The sequence below is a fragment of the Anser anser genome (assembly GCF_964211835.1).
Source record: "Anser anser genome assembly, chromosome: 2".
Taxonomy (NCBI): Eukaryota; Metazoa; Chordata; class Aves; order Anseriformes; family Anatidae; genus Anser; species Anser anser.
Window position 1 is genome coordinate 13,453,725 of NC_139721.1, and position 27,777 is coordinate 13,481,501.

Sequence of the window (27,777 nt, forward strand, 5' to 3'; positions counted from 1 at the left end):
AAATGGATGCCAGGGGACACTCCATGCAATATTTATTTGAAAACGAGTTTGATCTTAAAGGGACATTTTAAATCAAAATGTCAATTCAAAGAGCTATTTTGCTTGTGGAGAAGAAAATGAATTTCAGTAAGAACATATTTTTCAGAGCACCCACAAAACCATTTCACAGAAAAAAAATCCAGTTTCTGTACTGTGATCTTTAGGATTTTTATTAGGATTTTCACTGTTTTCCTTGCTTGCTGTGTTCCCTAATTCATTTCTGAGAGCTATTTTGCTGAACAGTTTTAAGTGATACTATTTAAAAATAATAAACCTGCCAAATCAACGAAATCTAGCTTTTCACCCCTAAATTCAGTTGTGCACTGGAGTTTCAAGAGGATCGTGTGCCACCAGGGATCGACATTTTTTTGAGATACAGTAGCTGCAGCTTCTCAGGGATGAGAATTGGAGAGCTATAACCTCGGTAAGAGACTTTGAGCTGCACTGAACAGCACGTCACACCATGGTCCTGTGGCAGCACCGTTGGGTTTTAGTCGTGGTCTCTTTGGTTGCTGCACTTCTGAGAATTTCCTGTCTTCAAAACTCTGTTTTCTGAATACCTTTCAGCCGGTGCTAATGACTGTGGGTTTATTCTGTAATTATAGCATGTTGTTAAGGCTTTACTGGTGGTCTATTCTAGGGAAAACAATAGTCCCTGCGAGGAAAGAGGTCTATTCAAATGGTAGCCCGAGCAATCAAGTGTGAGTGCGTAGTCTAATTTTTTATTGTCCTGCTCTTTCCTGGATCTTTTCAGTGCCCTTGCTGGATGTACAGTCCTGCCTCCTTCTCTCCTTGAAGTACAAGCGTGTGATGTACGGTCTCATCTTCCTTCGGGTGCCTCAACAAGCAGTCTGTCTGCTGCAGGTTTCTTGCTATTGGTTTTGTCCAAGTCTGTAGACCAGCAAGGAGGTAGGTGTGGAGACACTCCAGGCCTGCCACTCACCTGCTGGGTCATCCTGCAAATGTCTTCAGGTGAAGGAGAGGCAGTCTCAGACTGTACTTAGACTTCAGAACCAGGCAAAGAAGGGGTTGAGCTATCATTATCCTACACTGAAACAAATGAAAATGTAGCTGCTACCTTATCCTCACCTCTGATAAAAAACCTGATCCCAGTTCCCTACAATTGATTTAGGCGCCTCCTTGGATTTATGTTTCCTTTTTTTTTTCCTTAGTTATATAGAAGTCTCAAAACTATTGTACAGATTTTCTTGTTTCTCATTAAAGGAGCCGTTGCGCTTGTCCTGTTGAGCTGCTGTGGCGCAGCAGCCTGGATATGGCAGTGTTTGATGCAGAGGAGTGATTCCTGTGGGCTGACGGTGTAGCACTGACTGGCTGCGTCCCCAAACTTAACAAAATTTGTTATTCCCAGGTTAAAGGAGAAAGGGAGAAGGAGGTAGGCAGCCGCATGAGCACTCAGTGCAGTCCAGGTCACTGAACTTCAGTAGTGTTCACGTTAGAGTTGTCTGTGTGTATTTATATTCATATATACATACAGATATACATATTTATAACTCTGGCACTTGCGTATTCTGGGTATGGCCATTGGTCTGCCCAGTTGAAATGCTTGCAAACAAAAGGATTCCCCAAAATAACAACTTGTCTGGTGGTCTGATGCCTTTCGATGGATATCCCAGCCAGTGAAGATGGGATGAGTTCTTAGGTGAATGACTCTCCTGAATTTGTTAATTTTGGAAGTTTTTGGTGTTGTCTGTTGACAAATGAAAAAAATAAACTTGGAAATTTTGAAAGTGCTTGCAGCTCTGTTCCACAAAATAAATCCCAGGGATCTTGGAAGCTTTTTAAGGTCTTCCCATAGTGAGAAGATTACAGGCATTGTGGATCCTGTTTTCACGAGGACTGTGATCGCTTTGGGATGTTTAAAAATGAAAAGTCACAAAGGGGTGGAAATTAAATTGACTGCGAAGAACTCTGTCACTGACTTACTGCATGACTTTGAGGAAGGCATTTTAACTTGCCTCTGTCAGCCTAGCCATCTGTAAAGCAGGTATAATCATACACAGCATAATAATTTCCCTCAGTGAGTGCCATTTTCAGTCTATCTTGTACTACTTAATGATTTGTGTGACTGCTGAAATAACAGCATGCTCTAAAACTGTAATATCCTTATGTATTTTTCACATAATCACTAGTGGTTGAAATATTTGTTCTGACACTTGAGATTACTCATGTAAATAGAAAAATTACAGCATACTGGCAATGCCAGACACCTTGAATTCCATCTGAGTGTGTGGGTGATTGGAGAAGGATCTATAAATACTAACAGGGAGGGTAAGCAGCAAGCATGAGCGGCACATGAGAAATTCTGAGTCGACTGATTCCTGAGATTTAGATGAAAAAATTTAAAATGCTGGTCTCACTTATGTCAATATTAGAGCCAAGACTGTCCTTAAGAATCTGACTGTTGCAACGGTAGACTGGAGAAACGCGTGTGCCTTTCCCTGCTTTACATGAAGCCACATTTTTATGTAGTACTTTGAGTAGAGTGACAAGGAGTATGACAGCCTAGTCCTAGTATCATGTGACTAAAACCTCAAATTTTCGTTTGAAATCATGAAGCATTCTGCCTTGGAGACAATCTGAAGCTCCGGTCTGATTTTCAGTGAGTGACTCACAGGTCCTGCAATGATTTTTCTCAAAATGTGACTGCTAATTTCCACGTTCAGCTCCCAAATTGCCTGTTTCAGATGTTTTCCTCCTCCATTATGAAAGATTTGCATAGCTCTAATTGTAGAGTTCATAATGTCACATAACAGTGTGGCAAATGAGCTATGTCACATTTTACATAAAAATGTGGTAAGTTATTTAGCTGCTGCTTGCGCCTTTTGACAGTGGCCTTTTTTATTTTTTCATTTATCAGATAAAGGATACTTGTACAGTGTAACTGCTTCCTGATCTCCACTGAGTAAGACTTCTTCAAGATAGCACCGTTATCTCATACCATCATAGAATAAAAGAATGGTTTGGGTTGGAAGGGACCTTAAAGATCACCTAGTTCCAGATGTCTCCTTCTAGATCAAGTTGTAGACATCTTTTTTTTTAACCAAACATTGTACTGCTGGGGTTTACAGAATATTTACCAGCTAAAATTTGTTTTTCAGATCATGAAGGGGTAGATATCTCTGCATTTATTTGGGGGGATGTAGTATAACATTTTGGAAGACAGATGAATAGCCTGTGGACCCTTGTCACTAGAATTCACGCATTTATCCTTAGTGACATTTCCTAAAACAGAATCAAGCATCCAATTTATTGAAACAGGAACTTTGAAACTTATGAGAAACATCATCTGTTGAAGGATCAGGAGAAAAACCTGAACAAATTCAGTGTGGTAGGTATGAGCAGTGGAAATTATAATGGAAAGTATCGAGCAACATCAGCTGTAGAGTCTGTCTGTAGTTCACTGTTAATTTGTCAGTCTGAAGTTTCCTGTACCAGATTACTGACAGCCTGTGGCTGCTTTATATCACATCATCAACTCAAGTGCTAGCAGAGTCTTCTGTTTAGAGCTGCGAAGCAAGGCAATGATCCCATCTTTGGTTTCATTGTGATTCACTGTGACAAAACGCAATGTTTGCTCAGTTTCCATTAAGCTGTTTTGAACAGGAACATGAAAATCTCACTGTGGCATTGAAACTTGGCATTCCTTGAGTGTGTGTGCTATTGGCCTGGAAGATGGACTTTATTAATTGAACTTGGTAATTTAACTCACAAACAGTTCAGTGGCTGAATCAGCCCACGTCCTAGGTCCTAGAAAAGGAAGCAGAGGAGAAATAACTCTTTGAAGACTCAACTCTGTCAAAGAAGCATGGGACGGCCTGGGAATGCAATCTCCAGCTCCACAAATGCTGGGAAATCATGGAGGAAAATGAAGGTCCCTGGTGCAGGTGGTAAGGAGAAGGCATCCCAAGGGGCTGCCCACCCAAGATTTGCTGCTGAGTTTGCTTCTGCAGCTCCTCTGCCTCTGTGACAACTTTGGTGACAAGATACAGCTTTTGGGGATCTGCTATGCATACTGCAGGGCGGCTGGTCCCTGTGCCCCTTTCAGTTTGTAAAAACCATGAGGTTTCACAAATCTTCAAAAATTCCTGAGAGCATCCTGGTTCCCCCCCCTCCCATGGGTGCTGGCAGAACCTTGTCCACGCTGTTTGATTCTTTTTTCCTCTGTGGTGATACAGAAAGGAAATACACGTTCTGTTTATCACTTAATGCTAGTACTTTTCAGAGGAAATAAGGTTAGCACTGGCTTTTCTATTTGTATCAGCACAAGCTTAACCTTAGCACACTTGTGTAATAAGCAGTTTGGTGGGGGACTGGACACACTGACACCTCAGTCCTCTGGACTGAAGGTCTCCTTGCCACATTGACAAAGTTCTCTTAATCACACAAAATTGCTGATTGCAAGGTGCTTTAAACAAGAACTACCTTCATTTTTTTGGGTACTGGAGCGTGATGATGCTTACCCCCACTGCTTAACATTACTCTACCTTTTCTGTATGAGTAGCTGATAATTTAAAGGAGCACAGCGAAAGATTAGAGTTTGTAAAATGCAATTGCTGATCATTTTCAACCAGCCCATTTGAAGCCCACTGAAAGTTTGAACCTGAAGCCTGGTTGCTTACCAGCAGCCTTTTGGCACCCATTGCTAATGCTTTCCCTTCTGGTGAACTTTATCTAAAGGTGTGTTTGTCTCCTGAATCCTCATCCAAGCCTGTCTCTGTAAGAAATGAAACATCTGCTGAATTCAGCTGAAATAATTTAAAACCAGGAGAAAATGGTACATTTTGTCTCAGTACAGGGTGAGAAATGGCCAAAATGTGAAGGGGATTTCTGTTCTCTCAAGGTGTTATTTTAACTAATTTGTGTCATCTCCCTGAGGTGGAGATCTAATGCTCTTGGCAGATCAAGAGGCTTGCTACTTCCCATCCCTTCCAGCGTGGGGAAAGGCGGTGATGTTACTGGATATTGCTTGTCTGAATGGAGTAACAGATGTTTCTGTAGGAAATTGAGTGGAAGCACTCACAAACAGTATTGTTGACTGGTTCTGAGTTTATGCCCACGTTAAAGCTGTTGAAAGGGTCATATATCTTCATAAGCTCTTTTCTTTAGTTATTTAGGTCTTAGTTTTGATTCCGGCACCAGAAGCTGGACAGATTCTCATCTCGTTTTTATACATGTGCCTCCGCTGTAGTGAGTGCACTTTGCATGCCTGGAAATGAGTTCTTTAGCATGAAAGCCAGCAGGTAAATTTGGTTATCATGATACTGAATTGATTTTAATACAGTGGCTTTTTCTGCAGCTCTATGAATCTCAATTCAATTGACAGCAGTGTAAAGTACTCTGCATTTATGTTGCCATAGCTTATAATTTTTTGGCATGTCTTTTCCTTTCAATTACAACTAGCTGTGAAACTATTTGGGGATATGGTGTTGTGCCTTACCAATCCTGCTACACCGCAAGCCCTGTGTTTTAATGTTTCATCAAGCAAAATGGCATTGTGGTGCTGAAGGACTGATTGACTTGCTCAGGCGGTCTGCCCTTCTGAAGCCCAAATACCTGCAGTGTTTTCTTGTAGGCTTTGCTTCTGCCCGCTTTTTTTCTTTTTACAGTATCAGCTCAGAAGCTATTGGATGTCTCTGATTTGTTAACTCAGACCTGCAGTGGTGCTACCCAGAACATCAGAGGTGTTTGTCTTCGTTTGTCTCCTCCTTTCCATGCTGGAACTGTGTACCCGCAGGATGGGCCTCCTGGACTTCTGCATTAGCAACTCTTCTCAAACTAACCAAGAATCATTTCTGTAAGGAAAGTTTTTCCATGCCACGCTGCCCACAATACACTTATAGATGTTCTGGCGCACTCCCTTCAGCACAGGAGTCACAGAATCACAGAATCACAGAATCGTCTAGGTTGGAAGAGACCTCCAAGATCACCTAGTCCAACCTCTGACCTAACACTAACAAGTCCTCCACTAAACCATATCACTAAGCTCTACATCTAAACGTCTTTTAAAGACCTCCAGGGATGGCGACTCAACCACTTCCCTGGGCAGCCCATTCCAATGCCTAACAACCCTTTCAGTAAAGAAGTTCTTCCTAATATCCAACCTAAACCTCCCCTGGCGCAACTTTAGCCCATTCCGCCTTGTCCTGTCACCAGGCACGTGGGAGAACAGACCAACCCCCACCTCGCTACAACCTCCTTTAAGGTACCTATAGAGAGCGAGTCAAACAGCCCCTTCCTGCTGAATAAGCTGATAAAAGCAACTGATCTAATCACGTTGAATTCCATGGGCTCGAGTGACTCCAGGGGCCGATCCCTTAATGCAATCTTAATATGGCTTAAGTATGGTGGAGGACTTGCCTAGCTGCTCTTCTCTGTGCTGGCCTTCACCCAGGCAGAAACCAGACCAGGTGAGTATGGATTTACGGGAACTTCAGACACCCTATGTGTTTGGGGTGTAGGTATCTGTAACGTGAGCGCAGCCTTTGAAATTAGCTTTACGAGGCTTCTGGATGATGTTTTCTATTTACTCTACTTATTTAAGAGAGAACAAATGCATAAAGAGGAGACTGCTTTTCCCTGCAAAGGAGAGGTCCTGGATTATCTTTCTTTGGGCAGATTCGGGCATGTTGTTCCTTTTACTTTCATATTGTAAACCTACTCTTCCTGTCCTCATTCCTATAGTAATGAAAGAGCTTTGCTCTGGAGCATTGGCTCCTCTTCCGCGGTCTTTTTTTTTTCTTCCTAGCAAACAGTTTGAATGTGTCAGGAGAGTCCCAGTTCCTCGGAACTGTTTGGCCAAGAACCTGACCACGTCCGTCTGTAGTATTTCTCTCATTAAAAGCTTGCTTCTTTCTCTTAAAAAAAAAAAAAAGTCATCTGTGAAGTGTAACAAAGGATTAATTGTGGCGACTTGGGACTTGGTGGAACTGCATGTAAATGAAGTGGGTTTTTGGAAGCTGCATTGCCTGTCTTGCAGATCAAAAAAAATCAATGTGAAGTATTTCAATGCGTATCAGTGGATTAATTCATGTCACTGCCACTTCCGTTTGGCTTCTCCTCGTGGGGAGGGCTGCTCTGGAGATGGGAATTTTAATTGCCTGACCGCACTTTCTAATTAGTGGTGTACCGAAAGGGCACGGATCATTAATTAGTACTGAATATAAGGATCTCTGAGGTTGAGGGATAGCATCAAATGGATGAATTTAGACAAGTCTTTACTGGATTTACAGCATATCAGTAAATTGAGTTACAATAACGAAAGCATTAGATTTTTTTTTCAGTCCCTTCAAGTTTGTTTCTGTGCTTGGAGAGTGTGTTCTGGTGGTCTTAGACATCCTTATAAAAGTACATATTAGATAATTGTGGCTATATTATACATATATACCTATCCTCTAGATATGTGTGTACATGCCTAAAGTGTAGTTACACATCATTCAGAATTATTGTTCAATCACATGCCTTATTTCATTTTATCTAACATTTGGGGCTTTTAATCTATTAGGTAGCTTCATTGGCAGTTTTAAAAGGTATAAAATTGGTATTCTCTGTAGGTGCTTTCTCTTTCAGTCGGTACCTGAATTTATGCTGCTGTATCCAAAGAGAAATGTAGTGCTTGAGTGTAATGGTCTGAAAACTGAATCTTATCAACATCGTTACTTTAATGTCTAATAGTCTGTATTATATTTTTTTCTAGTTTTAAAACTTGAGGATGGAAGGGACTGCTGCGTTCAAGATTCCCAGACAGTTCAGGGTGGAGCAGGAATATGCTGGTATCAACATTTGTGCTGTATCGACATATTTTCTGCTAAGTGGGTTAGGGACCTGTTAACGGACAGATTGCAGAATGGAGACGTGGGGTCACCATACATTTTTATTTATAGGAGGGTTTCTGGTGCACTGGCATAAAACACAGTGTTCTGCAGTATTGGCATCGAGAGTTTGAGGTAAATAGGAAATACTTGCTGATAAAACAAGTGAATCATCTGAACAGCGTGTGCCTTATTTGAGGTAAATTCATGAAATGGACTTTAGTTGTGGACATATAATTATGGGCATTTGCGGGGCCAAATGGAAAGGAATGGCTCTGAAATGCAAATAATACCAAAAAAATTATAAATGGGTCAAGTTCCACCACCTGTTCCATTTCCACGTTCCATTTGGACATTTACATGTAACCATTCAGGGGGCTTTTAAAAGATGAAACACATTTGAATATGTAAGAGCCTTAGGGTCTGTTTTGTAAAACTGGGGAATTCAGCAATGAATCTGGAGAGCTATGCTTGTATTTGGTGGGAATTAGGAAGTAATTAGTAGAAATATACTAAAATCCACTTTTTTAGACAGAAAACATATATTCACTTCATTTTTTAATTCTCCTCTAGAGTTTTGTAGCAAGATGGTCTTCAACATTTTACCAATAAACTTATATATATATATATATATATATGTGTGTGTGTTTATATATACCAAAATATTTTACCAATACTTTAGTGGCTCTTTAGTCATATAAGTTTAGGGCCCAGTGTCCATCTCGTGTTGAAAGTCAGTAGAAACCAAATGTCAGGGAGTTCAGAGTCTGGACATGGCTGGAGTCTTTGTGGGATACTTTTCCTCCAGGTAATTTACTTGGCTTTTGCTGTGTTTGGGACTCAGTTTGTGGAAAGAGGATTATGTTTCTGCTCTCTCCTGCTGCTCATGCTTCCCCTTTCGCAGGAGTTTCTGAAATAGCTCAGCTGCCTGCCTTGAACTCACCGGTACATCTCATGGAAACTTAGCTTCTTGGCACAGGGAAGGGACAACTCTTTTCTGTCCCTGCATCTTGGGAATTAAATTCACATTATTTGTTCCTGCTTATAGCTTACGTTTAGAGCCAAATTCTTCTCTTCAGTTTCCTTTCTTCCCCTGCCCCTCTCTCCCGTGCTTAATTAAAAGATGCTCAGGTCTAATGCATGTAGCTGCAGATGAAGGAAAATGAGAGTAGCACATGTCAAATAGCTACACTATTGGGACCTGGCCTTTTTATAGCATCAGATTTGCTAGCAAAACACTGTAACACAGTTCAAAAGCATACTGGATATCTTTTTTCAACAGGTTAACTGATAATCCTTAATTTTAAAGGAAAAAAGATTTTATTGGCAGAACATTTTTAGAGCTTGAGCTGTCCTCCCATCTAAGTTAATGACAAGATGATATTACTTCAGAGGAAACAAGCATAGTTTCACCACATCCGTATGCGTTCAGTCTCTCTTATTTCCAAAGGCTATGGGTACGTCTGAAAGTGAGATGTCAACTGTAAAGAACCAAACTGGCACGACACTGACAAAAACTGCCCATTTTCAACACCTTTGAAAATCAGATGATTTATGGAGTGCCCAAGGGTAAGCGCTGGTCTTGAGAGTTGGGTGGCACAGATTTTTCGATAGTGGAATCCAATTAGGTATCTAGAAAAAGATAAAAAAAATCGGTCTCAATCCCTTTTGCCTTAATAAGTTTCTGGAAGCCCCATGGAATCTTATGACAACACTTCTATGAGCATTAAAGAAAGGAAATTCAAACCAGGATAGTATGGGACAAAGAAATCAAACCAGGTAGGACAGCATTTCTGATAAATCGCAAACAATCCTTGTCAGAGAGGAATATCTGATAAAATAGCTAAACACAGAGGTCTGTATCATTGAAGGTAACAGACTTCAGAGGAAGGACGGAGTGTACCGTGGCAAGGCATACCCCGAAGTGATTTAGAGGAAGGATGCTCCCAGGACCTGCACTCTAGTTTTGCCCGGGCATCTCTCTTGGTAAAGCTGTTACGAAGTGCCCTACAAACAGTGCTGCTGAAAACACCCACCTTGCCTGTGGTTTTGACAGAAACACCAGTCTCGTTCTCCACTCTGAATATTTCGTTGCTTTCACTTTGAACTCCAAACGATTTAGTCTGCTTTCCCTAATTCAACCTCCTTCACCACAGTGCCCTTGTGTAATTCACCCATCTTTTTGTTATTAAATTGTTCACTCTTCAACCAAGCTGATACGATGATCAGCACTACCTCCTTGAAATCCCATCTTGAGGCACTTTAATCAGGTCCCCAAATAAGTTCCCGGTGCTCCTGCCCTTTGAGCTCATCCCATCGCTCTTTGAGCTGTGAGGACAACGAAGTGACAGCAGTCGCTTTGGCAGCCACGTCTGCGTAAGTTAGCTGCGTGCATTTAAACAAGGCGCTCGGGTATGAGCTCTTGTCTTGGCTGAGCTCTGCCAGGCTGTGAAGGGGAGAGTTGGTGTGGGCTCAGGTGCGTGGTCACCGCCGAGAAAGGGGACAGGAGTGTGGCAGTACTGAGAAGGGCTTTGGAGTGAGTATATGGCAAAAGTGGTCAGGAGTCCCCAAACAAATCAAAATTAGGAAAAAACGTACAATGTTAGCTTGCGTAAAAAGAGGAATATTGAATATAAAAGAGGTATTAATTCTTATATACAGCACAAGTAAGCTTGTCTGGGAATACTACGTTCACTTTTCCTATCCATACTGAAAAAAAGTTTTAAAAGAAGCTGAGAGCAGATCTAATCTGATCCCTCGAGTATCACAAAAGGCTTGAACTCAATTTTATCTCCTCAAGAGAAGCCTAATAGGTGAATTGGTTTGTGTTTACTCCACAGATGTATGTACAAGTAGATCAGCTGTAGCTGATTCCCAGCAAGCAGAAGCAGCTGCTGAGATCAGTGCAGGATGCTGACAAGCGTGAACCAGAAGTGAGACGCGAGTTCACAGCACTGGGAGTATCACTGGAGCAGTTTAGATAAGGGAATAATAGATTCACTGTCACTTCATTGAGTGTCTTTCTAAAACAACTTCCCTGTAGCTCATCCAGCCCACAGCTTCTGTACATGAGAATTGCTCCGTGGGGGTTTATAGCCTTCTGAGCAGAGGTCAGATGGCTCTCCTGGCCTTAAACTCCACGTATCCTTATGTTCTTATTTCTACTATTCTGTGTTTTTTTTTTTTCCATTTTGCTCATTGTACCATACTGAGATGGGCTGCAATCAAATCTTGACCTTCTGTATTTGCACAGCTTCCGATGCTGTGATGCTACACGTAGAAATAACAAACAGCGCTGAGGGTTGGTGCCAGCTCAAAGAGCTCACAGCAGATGGATCTACTGAATGTCCACTTACTTGTTGCTTTTCTTTTTCTTTTTTCCTTATTTTTTTTATAGTGAAATACATGAGAGAAGCAACGCCCTATGTGAAGAAAGGCTCCCCTGTTTCGGAGATCGGGTGGGAGACGCCTCCCCCCGAGTCCCCCCGGTTGGGGTGTGCGTCTGCTGACCCGCTGTCGCAGCTTTCGCTCTCCATCCACCGAGACAGGAAAACAATACCACTCAAGATGTGCTACGTGACACGCAACATGATGGTCTCAGACCCCGAAAACAGGTGAGCAGGGTTTTTGCCTGGGGCTGGGTCTTTGTGTTGAATAGTTGTTGGCCTCTTCGTTTGTGGGGTGAGTGAGCAGGAGCTGGTGATGGGCTCCAGCCACACACGGGGTGCCAGCAAGGGGCAAGTGAGCACTGCTTTGGGAAGGGCATGTCCTTGTGCCTGAGCCACGTGGCGCTGGGTTGAGTGCCCAGCTCTGGACAGAGATACACCAGCTTTTGGGTTGTGCTAGACAACCTGAAAGGAAGGTGTGGGGAGCTGGGGGTCGGCCTCTTCTCACAGATAACCAGTGATAGGACCAGAGGGAATGGCCTCAAGTTGCACCAGGGGAGGTTCAGGTTGGAAATGGGGAGACATTTCTTCTCAGAAAGAGCAGTCAGGCATTGGGACGGGTTGCCCAGGGAGGTGGTGGAGTCACCGTCCCTGGGGGTGTTCAAGGAAAGGTTGGAGGTGGTGCTTAGGGACATGGTTCAGTGGGTGACATTGGTGGTAGGGGGATGGTTGGACCAGACGGTCTTGGAGGGCTTTTACAGCTTTAGTGGTTCAATGATTCTATGATTCAGTGAACTCTTCAGAGTGGAAATTCAACGTTTCTGTTAGAAATAGAAGCTCAGGATTTTGTTCGTGTCCTGACTGAATGTCTTCATTTGGAGGAAAGGGAACTGTACACACTAATTGTCTACATGTTCCAGGCTGGCCTCATGTAATTCCACTAAATTGCATTTTCTTTTCTTTTTTTTTTAAACAAATATTATTTTAAGAATGGCCTGTTTTGTCCATTCAGTTCTGGATATTAAAGTCAGGAATAGGAGAAAAGTTCCGCTCAGAGGACATTAATGGGGAATTTCTGTGACTTGTTCTTTTTTTTTTTTTTTCATAATGTTAAAAATAGGATGAGCTTACCAGCCCTTATTTATAACATATGTGGAACAGCTGCACCACACCAGCACACTGCTCTGTCTGATCCCTGCGCTAACAGCTGCTAGTAGAAAAGGGACCAGTCAAGTCAGTAACAGACTGATTCTTCCATCCAAATAATGGCCTTTTTGTTTTTCTCCAATGCACTGGCTTATCAAGAAGCTGTGTGGAATGCCTTTGATTCTCAGCCCTTACCTTTAGGCCTGAGCACAAATCACATTTTCTGTTGCAGACAAGAATAATGAGAAGAGGGGAGAGCAGAAGGGGTTTGGGGGGGGATGGGTTCCCCTGCATTCTCTTGTACTGCAATCCAGAAACTTTACCAGTATCTGTGTAATTTCCTTCCTTTCTTTTTTATATTTTCAAACCTTCTTAGGGTTTTTGCTTCTCCCTGTGCTACCCCCAGCTTTATTATTTAGTATTGGTTTACTTTGCTTCTACTCTTCATCTCACCAGGTGGTTACTGACCACTACAGAAGTGCAATTTTGAAACAGCAATTACCACTAGCAGTCTTTCTCAATTTTGTACCAAGATGCTTGTTGATAGGTGCAGCTTTTTTCACATATATTTTCAGATGTCAGGGTTTGACAGCTGTATCACTAGCCTGAGAGTTTGTGGTTCTCCGTTCCGTGGAGTGCGTCTGAAAAAAAATAATGACAGGCAGGCCATATCATTTGAATCAGCGCAATGTTACAGTGCTTTTACACATATTGACATAATTCTTTTAGCATCTTTTTCTTCTGTTTTTTTTTTTTTTTTTACCTTATTGTAGTTCTCAGCTTTTACCACTCTCCTGGCCCTCAATTCCATTTAAAGGACAGGAGGAGTGATTCGGAGGGGCAGACTCTCACTGCTGATGGTAATTCTGCGATGGGGCTAGCTCTTTTGAAGCGTGCTACAAATGTGTACATTCTTAGGTGTAACTAGGAAGTAACGCGTGGGAGAGTCATATTGCTTATTATCATGGTTTTCATTTTGTGTTGCTGTCATTTCCTGTGGAAAGAGTGACTTCTGATTTTTACTGTAGTCCAACACAGGGTACAGTCTAAGCTGGTTTTTCCATCCAAGCAAACAGCACTTCACCATCACCCTGGCTGCGGTGAAACAGTAGCAGTATCCCATTGATTCATGTCTTTACTGATAGCAGGGTTTTGAACAATTCTGAATACTGGAACTGATATTTCCCGGTGGAAATGCTTTTGTAACGCAGTGAACCTTTCCCACTGAAATATATCCCAAGACAGAAATCCGATTCCCCCCAAAATAATTGGATCTTTGTTCACAGCAAAGACCAAACCATGTCCTTACATGCTTATGACACTTCTGTTTTATAACCCAGTGACCTGACACACACAGATCTTATAACAACAGATGGTGTCACTTTGCTGAACGGTTTTGGAAGACCACCACTGGCAGGCTGCCAAAGCATATGCTGGCCATAAAAGGGCTTCTCTGGGCTCCATCTGAACTCATTTTCAGTGGCGGCTAACACCAAGCATGGACGTAGAAAGCATGAGTTTTCCAGTGCAGGTGTTTCTCCAGAGCAGGTTACAGCTGAAATCATGGCACAGCAGCCTTTCGGGACCAGGCTTAGCTGGTTTAACTTTCAGCATAAGAAGACACCTGTTTTAAATGACCCGGAAGGAAATACCTGTTTGACACTGAATCATCTCCAGTTCTTAGAAAGCTGGGGAGAAATGCGGGTTTAACAGGCAGGGAGAAAGTTAAATGTCTGGTTTTCCCACTAGATCTGGTAATCTTGCATAGTATTTCTTCACCTAGATTGGACCCAGTTAAGAGAGTCCTAAGTTTGTGTTACCCTCTAAGAGTTTGGTGAGCTTGTTATTTTGGAGCAGGAGCGAAATTTGCTGCCTTTAAAGTCATCAGTTCTCAGATGTCTCCTTTACCTAACCTGCCTGTGAGCTCAGACTCAGTGAGATAAGGGATTGTTTTCCCTGTTACCTGATTAAAAATGCTGTAAGATACCAAGCAGAAAGTACCGTGTAGTACAAACCAATGCCAAGCCTAAGCGTGTAGGAAAATATTTTTAACAGTACAAACACGGCAACAGGAGAAAAGATGCAGAACATTTTAGTTGCATCTGTGTCATTCTCATCTAGCCACAGGATCTGTGGTTATATTTTAGGCTGGAACAAACTAGGTTAAAATAATTACTACTTATACCTGTTGTTTGCCCATGTTTCCACCGATAAGCGTCCTTGGTGGCAGCACTAATGGCTAATGTCAGGACTCGCAGGGGAGTGTCCCCCCAGTGAAGGGACATACAGGAATGGTCACAGCTACTAACGCCAATAAGCTGTAAATGTTACTGCAGCACACAACGCTTTTCAGCAATTTCTGGTGATGACGGTAAGGAATAGGAGGAAACAACAGGAAATAAGTGTCTGAGATGAAATTTGTGCGATTTGTGCTTGGGACCTGGTACAAAAGTACTGCCATGAATATAGGAGACGTGACATTCACTGTAGGAAGGGAGGCTGTGCTGCACTGACTGAAAAGGGTTTTCCTTATGCTTTTGAAATCACCCTAAAATCCTGCTCGCGCTTCATTCAGCCAAACCCAGGAAGTGGGGGCCTGATCCTGCCAACACTTAGCATGCACGCAGCACATTTTTCCAGTGTCAGGAGTCCAAAGCAGTGTGATCCCAAAAGAGAACTTCAGCAGGGATCCAGTCTTAGGATTGAATTTTTCATTGTCTTACCCATTGGCAGGATTTGGCCCTTTGATGGGAGAAGGTCGGTCTGGTTTTGAAGCTAGGAGAAGTGAGCACAGGACGATCCCGCAGCAGCACGACACGGGCTGCCAGGTGCACCCTGCGGTGCGTGGCAGTACTCGAGCAAGCACAGGTGCAGTTCACAGACTTCGTCCAGCAGAATGGCACCGAGGACACGCAGAGGAACAGATGAGGAAGTATTCTTATCTGTTGCCCATTAAAGGTTGGCCTGAGAATTATAATCAGAAGATAAAATTCAGCAGGTACATTTAAAGGTGGTAGATTGGGCTGGAATCCATTCATCCTGGGCACTGAGCTTCTTCTGGGAATTACCAGAGCTTCCCAGGATAACTGAGAGGTGTGAGACAGACTGAGACCTGGTTACTGTAAGTGCAGCTGTAGACTTAATTTGCTTCATTGCTTCAATTAAAACTTTTTCTTTTTTTTTTTTTTGCATTGGGAAGTACTGATTCACTGAAGTGTTTGCAAGATTCCTTGCAAAAATGGCACTCCCCAAATTGGTTCCTTTTGCACACATTCTTTTTAAAACCTTTTTCTTACATTATTTAATAACTTGTCAGTAGTGTACAGCATCAGAGTCGGTGAGACTTGATATTTTGAATTGTACTGGGTGTGACATTTATGGAGGAGTTATGTAAACATGAACAGAAGTATCCATGTGTGATTCCGAAATGAAATTTCAAAATCTTAAATTCTGGTGAATTTGGGTGTATTTACTTTTGTTGCAATAAGGAATGAAAACAAAAGGTGTTTTTTTTTTTTAAAATAAAAACTTAGTTTCAACCAGATTTAATATGACATAGTAAAAACCAGTCCTTGCACCAAAAAACCTGAATCTCGAATGCTGCTTACAAACATAAGCAGAAGAATGCAAAAATGGAATAAAAACCCAAGCATCTCGAAGTAGAAGTCAGGGAGCTGTGGCACTAGTATAGGACAGAAGTGTCTAAAAATGGATTTCTTGAATGTTTTTCCAATGCATTTTTAGCTGTGAGGCTGAATGGTTATTTATACTCGTGGTGTCTGGAATACAAGCAGAAATTCCGTGCCTGTTCAGTAAAACTGCGGAAGATGAGTGTGAATAGTTTGGGACCTGCCAGGCTTCCAGCACTCAGTTTCACCACTGATCTAAAGCACAGCTATTGTACTTCGGCAGGGTTGCAGGAAGGAACTAAAAGACCTTGAGCTTTTTCATTCCAGCAGCTCTTCAAGACCGTGCCTGTAGGATTTGCAGGCAGCCACGTGGGGCGGGGAGGCAGTGCAGAAGAGTTGGGACACGGGGTGGCTCGTGCCTCCACCCCGCCTGCCTCCTGCCTGGGAAACATGACCACGCTTTGGTGTTGCCAGGCACGTGCAACCACCAGTGTGCAAAATAAAGGCTGGCTTCTACTTGAAGAGCAGCGTGATGGAGGTGTGCAGCTTTGTAGCCTGTGATGCCTTCCTGCTAACAAGGGAGTCGATGCCCCAAGTCAGAGTGACCGGGAAGAGTGAGCACGGTACAGAGAGTGAGTTACTGCTGCTCTTCTGGAGCACAGTTCCCATTTATCTTACTTTATTTTCTGTCTCCCCCTCTTAAAGTAGCACTTAAAGCTAATGCTACACGGGACTGCTGGTTACTGGCAGAAGGGTGAGGTGCTGAGCCCTGGACCCAGGACTAAGGAGGTGTTGAACCACTTCGGCCTCTTCCCACAGATAGCTAGCGATAGGACTAGAGGGAATAGCCTCAAATTGAGCCAGGGGAGGTTCAGGTTGGAAATGAGGAGACATTTCTTCTCAGAAAGAGCAGTCAGGCATTGGGACGGGTTGCCCAGGGAGGTGGTGGCGTCACCGTCCCTGGGGGTGTTCAAGGACAGGTTAGACGTGGTGCTTAGGGACATGGTTTAGTGGGTGACATTGGTGGTAGGGGGATGGTTGGACCAGATGGTCTTGAAGGTCTCTTCCAACCCTAATGATCCTATAATTTTCATGACCATGCCAACAACACTGCAGCTTGCGAGAGCTCCTTCAGCCCTGGGCAGACACCAGCGGTTCTGCAGGGCTTCCTGCAGAGGTGGAAATCTTCCCTTCCTGATGGATAGTACATATTTAACAGGATTGGCCTCTAGTTTAGGAAACTGGGCTCCATTTTCTCTTGCTGTTACCATGTGTTCTAGATGGGCAAAGGAAAGTGAAACGACCTCAATATGTGTGGCGGAGAGAGCAAAGGTACAGATGCTGTAATGGGCACATTACCGGTATAAAAAATCCACCCCCACCCTGCAAGGAATTTGGGCGTAGCTCCTTATGCTCTTACTGAGCTGCTCTCTGACTTCAGACAAAATCTCTGTGAAACTGAGAGAGCATACTCAATTCGCAGTGTTGTTGAGAGCTACAGCTTGAGATCGTTGGATGAAAGGCATGTAGCACTTAATTATCATTATTGGTACAGACATGTTTTGCTATTTGAATATCAATAAGTCCTTTGAAGAAGTCATTGAGCCTGCAAGAGTCCAAGTCGTGATTTATATCAAGAATTTTTGTTACTGTTTTATTTTTTCCTTGGTGGGCTGTGTTTATCAACTGTTTAGATTAATGTTAAGCTAGGGAAGAAATCAACAATCCAACATTAAAGTAAAGCAACTTGAAAGGATCTAATTCAAATCCAGAGAAGAACAAAAAATGACTATAATCAGGGTGAAATTCTGGTCGACTCTCTCCTCAAGCTTAAGCCACGCTGCTGTACTATGCAATCACAGCGTGCACGGTGTGTTACAGAAGGATAATCTGCCTCTGCGAAGCCCTTTACATTGTTGCCCACAAAGGGTAGGAAATTTCAGATCAAGGCGAACCTGGTTTTTTAACCTTACCTCCAAACTATTTTACTCTTACGGATCCAGATCCTCCTTTCGTGTAAAGCTGCATGCTTCTTGTTGTGTTCTTGTTTGCTTGTAATACTGCCAATCTGTCCCCCACATCTGCTGGAAGGGGTGAATAAGTAGGAGGTACATGAGATTTACCCAGTGTTCCCTCTTTTCAAATGGGGAGAAGTTAGGTGATTTAATTAAAACACATTTACAACATCCCATTTTATACTGTGAGGATAGGAGAGGGAAGAAGTTGAGGTGTGGGCAGAGGGGTGATAAGAGGGCAGTGGTGGGATGGATGAGTGGCTGGGTAGTGAGGAAGGAAGGACTCCTTCTCCTTGATACACTAAAATGTCCTCTCTAAGAGCTGCACATCTGTGGGACCCTCCTTGGTACCTAGGTTAATGCGTTCAGGGCTAGGGATGTCGGATGAGAGGCCCAGGTGTGTAGCTCTTCTCCTCTCACAGAATTTTGTGGCAAGTCATTAACTGCTAGAGTTAATAATTGGTTCAGGCTGGGCTGTCTGGTGGTCCTGCAATCATCTACATTGTTCTTTGGGCAGTTCTGCAATTGCTGGTATATTTTGGAAGCTGTGATCGTCTGTCTTGCTAAGGGACAGTTTTCTATCTGAGCTGGAGCTCTGAAGCCTCTAGGCAGAAAGGGTATTTTTATTTTTTTATTTTTCATTAATACAAACAGTTATTTTCCATCATTTGTGAAAATCTACACCAGTCAAACAGGTCGTTTGTTTTGCTATAAGTCATATAATCTTATATTTCAGCCTCAGTTTCTCCTTAGCCTTCTCGGTAGGGCAATGAGATCAAACACCTCTGTAGGTGTTCCTTCTGTTCCTTCTATAGAGCTGTGTGTTTCAGTCTCTTTTGAGTTCGATCACCAGCTAATTTTTTTGACCAAAAAAACCCTAATGAAAGACAAAGACCATTTTCTGCAGAGCAACCTCAAGGGTATTCATTTACACAAACAAATTGACAGATCAGCTTGAACTTCGGAGGTTCGTTTACTTTTAGTTACTGCAGTTTTGGGTTGTTTTCCTGCAAAGTGTGTTGAATTTTTGTTCTGTTAAAATGGTTAAAATAGCCTTCTGATGTCCTAGGGACTAAATTACTGGGGGTACGTGCCAGGATTTAGGCACACAATGAGTTTTTCTACGGTGTGTTTGAGATACCAGTGAAGAGCTCAGTAGGTACAGTATGTTGTGAGTGACTTTCAGTCTTTACAGGTCCTGATGAATTTTTAGGGTCTGGGATTAGTCACGTCTTGTTTTCATGAAAAAACAACTCATGTTTTTTCCCCTGACATAATGACATGGGGCTTTCTCCCCTTCCCATCCTTCTCTGTTGGACAGACAAGATCCTGGTGTCATTCTCATCTCTAGCACAAATAGAATGGGTGAGAGACTCTTGCACGTTACTGAAAAAAATATCTGTAAGTGCATGATAAACTTTGCGTGTCTGTCTTTGTGAAAGGGACCGAATGTGACCTGAAGATAGGAATAAAATGTGTCATGGTGAGTGGGTGGCAGGAAAGGATGTGTGTGGTATGGAGGTGGCAGTAACTGAAGTTGGTAGAAGACTTTCAGACGGATTTTGATTAATAGACTTTTAACCAAAATATTTCTTTACCATGAAAATGCTTAGGTAAGAAGTTAGTAAAAAAAAAAAAAAAAAAAAGAAAAGAAAAAAAAAACAATGCTGTTGGGTTTTATGTTACTTTTTTTTTCTGTCACTGTTTCAGATAGGGTAATTTTGAAGAAGTCAAAGAGTTTTTCCAGCCAGCTTCCACTGCAGAGAATTGAGCCGAGGAACAGAAATAAGAGGAAAGTCACTGAAATGATTCAGGGGAGCAGGAACAATGAGAACAAACTGCCTTGAGAAATACATAGTGGGATGGGAGGAGAACAAATTTAGAAAAGGTGATAGAGAAAGTAGCTAACTAGCAAGGTGAAGCAATGAACCAGAAAGTGAAAACTGCAGTAGACTTAGTGAACACTGTTGGAAAACAGAGAAAAATCAAATCACAAATGAAATATGTCACAAATTAAAGGAAAAGGAGGGGCCTTGTGAGTGCTGTAGGGCAGGACAGCGGAAGGCAAACAGTTAATCGTGTTTTGTGTGTGTCTGTATGTAAGGTATGTAAGTGCTGACATCCAAGCTGCCCCTAAATAATTTTGGAGAGCAATTTTAACACCCCAAGATCTTCTAAACAAAGGAAGTTGATATACAAGGGTTTCAATTTCCTGCGATGCTCCTTGTCCCCACAAGGACATCTGTGTGGTACTGCTTGTAGCCAGGTAGAAACCTCGAGCCCCCTTTTCCTGCCTGGCCGATACCCTGTGCTCTGTGCTGGGCTTTCCCAGACCCCTTATCAGTGGGTCTTCAAACTGCATTTCAGTCTTACAGCTCAGGTCTTGTGCTGTTAGCCAACGAGCAGGATTTTCAGCTTGTGCATTCACAACTGCTCTCTCCCGCACCTTCTGCAGTCATTTGTATCTCAGCAAATTGCAAATTACAGCCACACCAGGAGCCTCCGATGATGGGCTGCTACCTTAGGTGCTCCAGCTCAGCGTCAGTAGGTGCTGAGGCTGGGATTTAGTGCTTTAGTTGTATGCACAGACATAGCTATTTTAATACCCTATTGTCAATTCCTGCTTTAACACGTTTCTGCTTGTTGAAAATCCTTTTTCCCTGTAGTAGGAGTCAGAGAGAGTTACACTGAAGTTGTTGCTTCTTCTCATCACTTACACAGAGATTTTCCACTGACCTCTGAGTCTGTTAAATGGGAAGCTGTCCTCACAGAAGAGACCAGCAGCATTACGGGGGTGCTGGCTCCCAGATGTTGCTCTCTCCCCAGCTCTCAGGAGAGAATTTGGGGTTTTGTCATCATGGCTGTTGAACAGACTGGCTACTGTTTTGTTTTACTTGGCAACTAATCAGTGATTCCTGAGGTTTCTTTCATATAAGCCGAGAAGTGGGCATATAAGTTAATGAAACACTCAGGCACTGGCTGCTAGATTGGGGTGCACCTGCTCTTTGTCTCTTCCAGCGAGACTTTCTCCCGTGCTAGTTCATCAGCAAGGCAGAGCGGATCCATCAGCAGCCCTGCTCATTCCTCCCCTCTCTGTAGCAGTTTTCATCCGTCCTTGTGGATCGTGTCCCACTCCTTTCCCCTGGGTCCTACTATGGTGTTGTTCTTTCTCAAAAGACATCTAATTCTTCTCCAAGTCCCTGATATCTTACTTAGGCAGCAAAGTGAGACCGTCTGCCTTCACCTCTGAACTGTTCCAACCTGCAGGTCATTTACCGCTATTATCAGCTACAGTCATTGCTCTTTACTCTGACCAGATTCAGCTCAAACTGCAGAAGCAGCAAGCTTTGAGGTTGGCTGTGGCTTTACTAGAGGTGCAGTGTTTGTGACTGAGACAATTTTTTTCTAGCAATTTTTTCCCTTTTTCTATCAAAGAGATGCTTCAGTGATCTGCGGTCAGTGTATTTACCACACCAATCACAGCATCTTCTGATCTCGAAATTTTAAGCAACATCATTTTGAGGTTAAATCAAACTCCTACTGTCCCTCTGAAATAATTCCTTTTTATTTTATTAATTCCCTTTTATTTTATTAATTTTATTTTATTTATTTATTTTTTCTTTCCAAATAACTGACCCCGCTGCTCCTTGAAACAGCACTTTTGCCATTGTTTGGTGTAGAATCCACTGTGAAGAGGGCTGGACTGGGTGTTTCTGCATTACCAGTACAACTGTAACAAGAAAACTAGGAGAAGGAAAAAGATAAGAGGTCTTTCATGCAATGCAGGGAAAGAAGTCTGCTTCTTAATGTCCATATATATTTAAAAAGATATTAAATAACTTGTTCTGTGTACAGAAGGCAGCCTGTGATGTGCTCTGCATATCGGTTGGCATCGGCACGCAGTGATGTCAGCAGGTCCTTTCCTCACTTGCATGCTACACAACTCCATCGATAGCCCTTTTATTAAAGCCCAGCTGGCAACAAATAGAAATGAAATCAACTGTGACAGCTCGTTAGTGATATACACACCCTCTGCGTGGACCTCAGTCTAATCCAGCTCCCAAGAAATGAGTAACTGCACTTACCGTGACTGTGCTAAGGTGAAAGTCAGCAACTAACTCTTGAGACAGTGAGTACCGTCGTGACAGTGAGGGGACCTAGACACTGTCACACAGAAAACTTCTGCTGCATTGCCAAACAGTGCTTGCTTTGTAAAATTGCTTTCACCTACATTTAGGTGCATCAAACACACAGGTTTCTTCAGTGTAGGCTGGGGAATTCGTTGCACCGCCTAATGTTATCTCTGTGGAATATTTTCCTTGGAGACTAAGCCCAATATTTCCACTGCTTTATTTTTACATGCTTTATTCCTGGTTCATCTCTTGATGCTGCATGTAGCATTACACAAAAACCTTAACGGTTTGGTTTTTTTTTTTATTTTATAAAAAAATTACGCTTTTAAAATATCATTTCTGATTGTGTTCACTAAATCCCCTGTTATGCTGGAAAGCCTCCCATATTTGTACACTCAGAAATGAACATAATTACGTGCTACCATTTCATGTGTAGACAATGAAGGGGAAATGGCGTGAGCAGTTTTGCCCTCAATCCCTTTTTAAGTTTGCAAAGTCCATGGCAGAGTGTTTTGTTCCTGGCTATGCTGGTACAAAATCAAAGTAGCGTGATGGACTTGAATAACTCTGGCTCCAGCTTATCATTAACTTCAAGGGATTTACTCCACACTTTAATCAGTCACCGAATACATAATCTGACCCAGGAAAAGGCACAAAGTGTAAAGCAGTGCCTGGGTTGGTCCTGAGCCAATGGTGGTGGGAGAAGTGCTTTCAAGAGATTTGATAAAAGGTATTTCTTAGATAATGAACGCTCCTACACAGAGCCTTATCAAATGTGGAATGAATATGGGCTATCAAACATTTGCTTTCAACTTCTTCTCATCCACAGTAAAGTAAAAGCTCTGGATGCAGTGAGGGAGAGAGAGGTTTGGCCTCGTACTTGCAAGGTTACGGCGTTTGGAGGCACTGGGTTTTGTGTCACCCCCATGTTCTGCGGGTGGAAAATGGGATGCTGGAAATACTCCTCCGCTCAGAGAAACTCTTTGAGAAAGAAAGAGAAAATTACTCTTTTATTACGAGGTTTGCCAAATGATCTCTGAGAAAATGTGATATCATTCATATGCATTGCCAAGCTGGAGAGATGCCGCGCATCTTGGCAGCCATCTAGAGCTAACATATAATTCCTTTGGGTTGGTATGGGCTTTATCAGAAACAGCTCCATATGCAGTATTTACATAACTGTGGTGGAGTGTGAGAATAAACACAGCTGTGGCATTGCCCTAAATATTTCAATTCAGCGGGGAATTAAGGGAACTTTATCACTGAACTGCAGATAAACAGAAGTCAGTAAGCGGTGGTCAGTTTAGCCAAGGAACAAATCAAAGCTACAATGGCTGGACTGCTTGGAAACATTTAAGTGCTTTAGAGTTGGAGTTTACTAAGGTCAACGGTATTTTTTTGCTCTTGAAAAAATATGGAAATGCCATCAGTCAGCTGTTAAACAAAAAGCAGCGTCCAAATGGACTGGTGAATCAAAGCAGCATAGACTAAAAGGCAGAAAATAGAAGAGTTTATAGGGACGTAGTGCTTTCAGCGTGTGATTGCAGTAGGAAACCGCGGGTTTCCAGGAAGAAAGAAGGTAAGAGGAGTTTCTGTTAGGATCTCCATCAAGTGGCTGCAGAGGTGGGAGTTCTGGATTTTTAGGGGAAATCTGTAAGGACGGCTTCTTCAAGGTAGTTTAGATCTCATAGCAAGTAGTAGCAGAGTTCAGGCGGTTGAGGGTTTAGACTTTCATCCTTACTCCCTATCTAGCAGCCTGCACACAAATGACACTTGCAGACATATTTTTGGGGATGGACCACTGTGGAGGATAAAAAAAATTGAGTTTCAGTGCTGTCAGTGCAGCGTTTATTCCCATCTGAAGTCACTTTGGGTAAGTGCAGCACGTATTGTCCCATCTTCCTTGTCACTCCGCTAAGGCCACAAGGTAGTCTGTCTGCATCTGGTAGTGTATCAGCATCAAACTTTGATCACTGGCAAGCAGTGCCCAAAATAACCCCACGTAAAGTCACTGACAGATGATAGTTTAAGTATTCTTGCAAGTATGATGCTGTATATGTGTGTTTATCTGTTAGAATATATAAATTGATATCAATACGATGTATATAGATTACAATACAGTATGAGATTTCAAATTGAAATAGCACTTCATCATTTTGAATCAATTAAAGCAGTGAAGAGCAGTCTAAATGTTCATTATTTTAGGGGACAGAACTATCACAGAAATACGTAAATAGCCACTATTAAGGGAAATACGCTTTGATGAAAGCCCAAGTAGCAAAATACCTGTTTGTATCCACTTGCTGTAAGAATTTAGTGTATTCCAAATTGTAGGGAAGCACGTTGCCATTTGGAAGCTCTTACAGCTTTCGATAATTTTATTTTTAAACCAAAGGTTAAAAAAACAAAGGTTTAAAAATATAACCTAAAAAGAAATGGCACAAGCTTGCTATTCTTTTGCAGCCGCAAAGGAAGCACGTTCTTCTGTCTTTATAGTACTTGTTCGGCACTCTGTTTCCAGCGTGATAGGTGGTGACTTAGAGGTGGGAATTCTCTTACAGGAACTACACACTTTGTAAAAAACATTGTTTCACAAAATCCATACAGCGCACTAACATTTTCCAGGACTGCCACAATACATACCAGGTATTTTTTTCTCTTTAAAAGAAGCGTTAAAACGAGAGGCAGAGTGCGGAAAATACCTAGTGCTGTTCCTGGCTGCTTCCCTACCTCATCTGGATGCTTTTCTGGGTGCTTTTCCCGTGGTGAAACGGGGACGCTGTCACCGGCATTTGTAAAATGTTTTGAGATCTTGTGCCAAAAAGTTCTCAGTGAGTAGGAAGCAACGTTTCACTGATTACCACAATGTGCAGGTCTGTGCAGTTTGTTACCATTGCTGAGCTGCGTGCAAGAGCAAGCTCAAACCCAAGTTCCTAGGGTCCACTGGGACACTGGTGTTTCTGATGAGCAGAAAAAGCAGGGTGTGGTGGCTCAGATCTCAACAACCATCTGACACAAGTGGCTAAACCATAACTGTCAGGGAGACAGCTTTTTTGTGCAGTTAAAAAAAAAAAAAGAGAATTTGATTAGGAAAGTGCTAATCTGCAAACATAATTTTCTTATTCACCATATCTGCATCATCTAACAAGGCATTTTCCTTTCGGTACCTGAAGTTGACTCCTCAGTGCCTGCTGGAGCGGCTACATGACAGCCTTTATTTTCAGAAAGTGCTGAAAGTCCGATGACTTACCGAGCAAAGTGCACTGTTGTGTTGGCTCAGCGCTTTCTGAAAAATCAGCCCACTTTTTGAACTATGTAAGCAGTGATTTAGAACCCTCAACAGTTCAGTTGCTTAGTTTGGAAAATCGTGACCTTTTCTATCTTTAGAGCAGTGTCTGCTCGGAGACCTCCCCTTTCCAAAATGGGCAAACAAGAGACCAGCAGCCCTCATCCTCTTAGCCCCAGAGAGCTACACAGATTGAGTCGCCTTCTGTTCTGGATTCTGCTCTCTTTTAATCAATTAATTAAAAACTCTTAATTGTTAGTTAAGCTCCAAATTGTAGGATTTTGTAATTGCATAACAAATATTTGGATTACGGTACTGTCTTGAACCTCAACCTGAATAAATCCCATTGAACTAATTACTTTTCTGATACAGAAAGGAGTCATTACATGTCTCGGAGATCAGGCAGCGGTACACGAGACAGAAGTAGAGACTCAAATCTGAGGTTGAATTTGTGTGGGTAACATTCAGGGGAAGCCACTGTATGTTTACAATGAAAAGACACCAATGTGATGTGGAGTTGAGTGATGGGCATTGACCAGAGCTAGGTTTTATAATCACTACATAATGATAAACCAGACTGTTATTTAGTTATTTAGTAAACGTTCAAGTAACACTGATCCACAAAGCTATAAAGAGCACACAAAGCCCCGCTAATAAATAATAACCTCGCTGAGAGCAGCGCTGAAATAGCAGCAGCTGTCTCTCAAAGCGTTTTTGTTGTTGTTAGTAGAGGTGTTGGCACAGTTCCTATAACCATGATGGACAGGATTCGTTTCTCTGGAAGCTGTGTTCAGATTAGCTTTTGAAAACACAGTTGTGGGGTGAAAGCCCACAAGATGGTCGAGTAAATGTGTTTTTGGGGAAAAGCATCTCTCCCTACAGGAGTTTGGAAAACCGTAAAAGATGCTTGTCAGCAGTAATCACACAGTTGGGGTTAGCACTTCCTTGCCACCACTGTTAGCAGGACCTAAATGGAGCATTTGGGAAATCTGTTGCTCCTGGGGAAGGCCAATTACACCGGGCTTCTGGTTCTGCTTAGTGGTGTCACTGAAACCACGGGGCAGTCCTAAGAAAATTCCATCATTTAGGGTTAGGGTTTTTTTTCTTCGCTTAGCTCTGTATGTATGAAGTAAGCGTATTGAGAAACGCTGGGCATGCTGTGACACACAGCCAAAGAAGGTAGCAGCTTATCCCCAGCTTCTCTGCAGTCATCTGCCTTGTGGTTCCTGGTGGTTGCCCTGCCAGGGTGCAAAGCCTGGGGAGCATGCTGAGCAGGAAGGGGCAGCCCCAGGGGAAAACTTTCGTGTTATCTTTTAAGGTTATGGGTGGACGCTCCTCTTGCCTTTATATTTGAAACTCCTATTGACATGTTAGATGTGGGGTTGGATCAGCCCCTTCTCGAAGATCAGTAATGTACAGTTCAGACCTGGCTCCAGTTAGGTGGATCTCACTAGATTTGGGTGTTGTAAAGGTAAGTTTTTAGTGCCAGGCCTTGATATTAGCATCCTTCTTTGTAACTGATAGCTAACAGTAAGTGAGGTAATAACTTCAGTCACCTAACGGTACATGAGTGAACGTAATGTTTTTCCCCCCCCATTTTTCTAGACTTATTGAAGTTCATTCACCTGATGCCAAGCACACCGTGGTTCTCAGGAGTAAGGATTCAGCTACAGCCCAGGCCTGGTTCAATGCCATCCACTCCAGTGTCAATGATCTCATCCCCAGGGTGATTGCAGAGGTCAGAGACCAGCTGGGTAAAACAGGGATTGCTGGAAGTCGAGAGATTAGGCATCTAGGCTGGCTTGCAGAAAAGGTAACGGAAACATTCTTGTTTTTATTTCTAAGCTTTCTCTTTCTTGCTGTCTGAGATTCTGTTTTTTTTTTTTAAATTATTATTATTTTTATTTATTATTTAGCTTTTGTTGAAGACCTTTCTTTTCCTAATGTGTCAAATTTCTTTTTTTTTTCAATGTAACTGGAAGGTCCCCTGAGTCTTCACTTCAGTATACCAAATAGCAAAGGCTTTCCTGGGTGACCAAAAGTCTCATGACCTGTCAAGTTCAAGTGTGGGACGTGAGTCACAAAAACTGACACCAGCCTCAAGCTCCCCTGCTGCCATTACATCTCCTGCATACGACACAGTCTGCCTCAGTCTCCTTCCTGCTCCTGGCCTGGGAAGTAGCCAGATACTTGGTCCTTGGTCCACCCCTGCTTGCGTGGCTGCAAGAGTTAGCCATGGTCTGGAGCACGAAGTGGCTGATCTGGAAGGCAGAGCTAGAGATTGCAGCTCTGTCCCCATGTCTTGCACAGTTTG

At 42.6% G+C, this 27,777-nt stretch overlaps 1 protein-coding gene and 1 long non-coding RNA gene across 2 annotated transcripts in view; one reads left to right on the forward strand and one right to left on the reverse strand.

The window, feature by feature from the left end:
* The window catches only part of SNTB1 (syntrophin beta 1), a 116,467-nt gene that overhangs the window by 47,915 nt on the left and 40,775 nt on the right, over positions 1–27,777 (forward strand). The window contains exons 2-3 of the mRNA XM_083827104.1: positions 11,266–11,482; positions 27,069–27,276. Coding sequence (XP_083683230.1) covers positions 11,266–11,482; positions 27,069–27,276 — 425 coding nt within the window. The remainder of the gene's footprint in view (positions 1–11,265; positions 11,483–27,068; positions 27,277–27,777) is intronic.
* Positions 1,921–10,242, reverse strand: LOC310895618. The gene is made up of 2 exons (XR_014580801.1): positions 9,905–10,242; positions 1,921–9,500 (listed from the first exon to the last, which is right to left on the reverse strand). It is a non-coding gene; the product is annotated as an uncharacterized lncRNA (long non-coding RNA).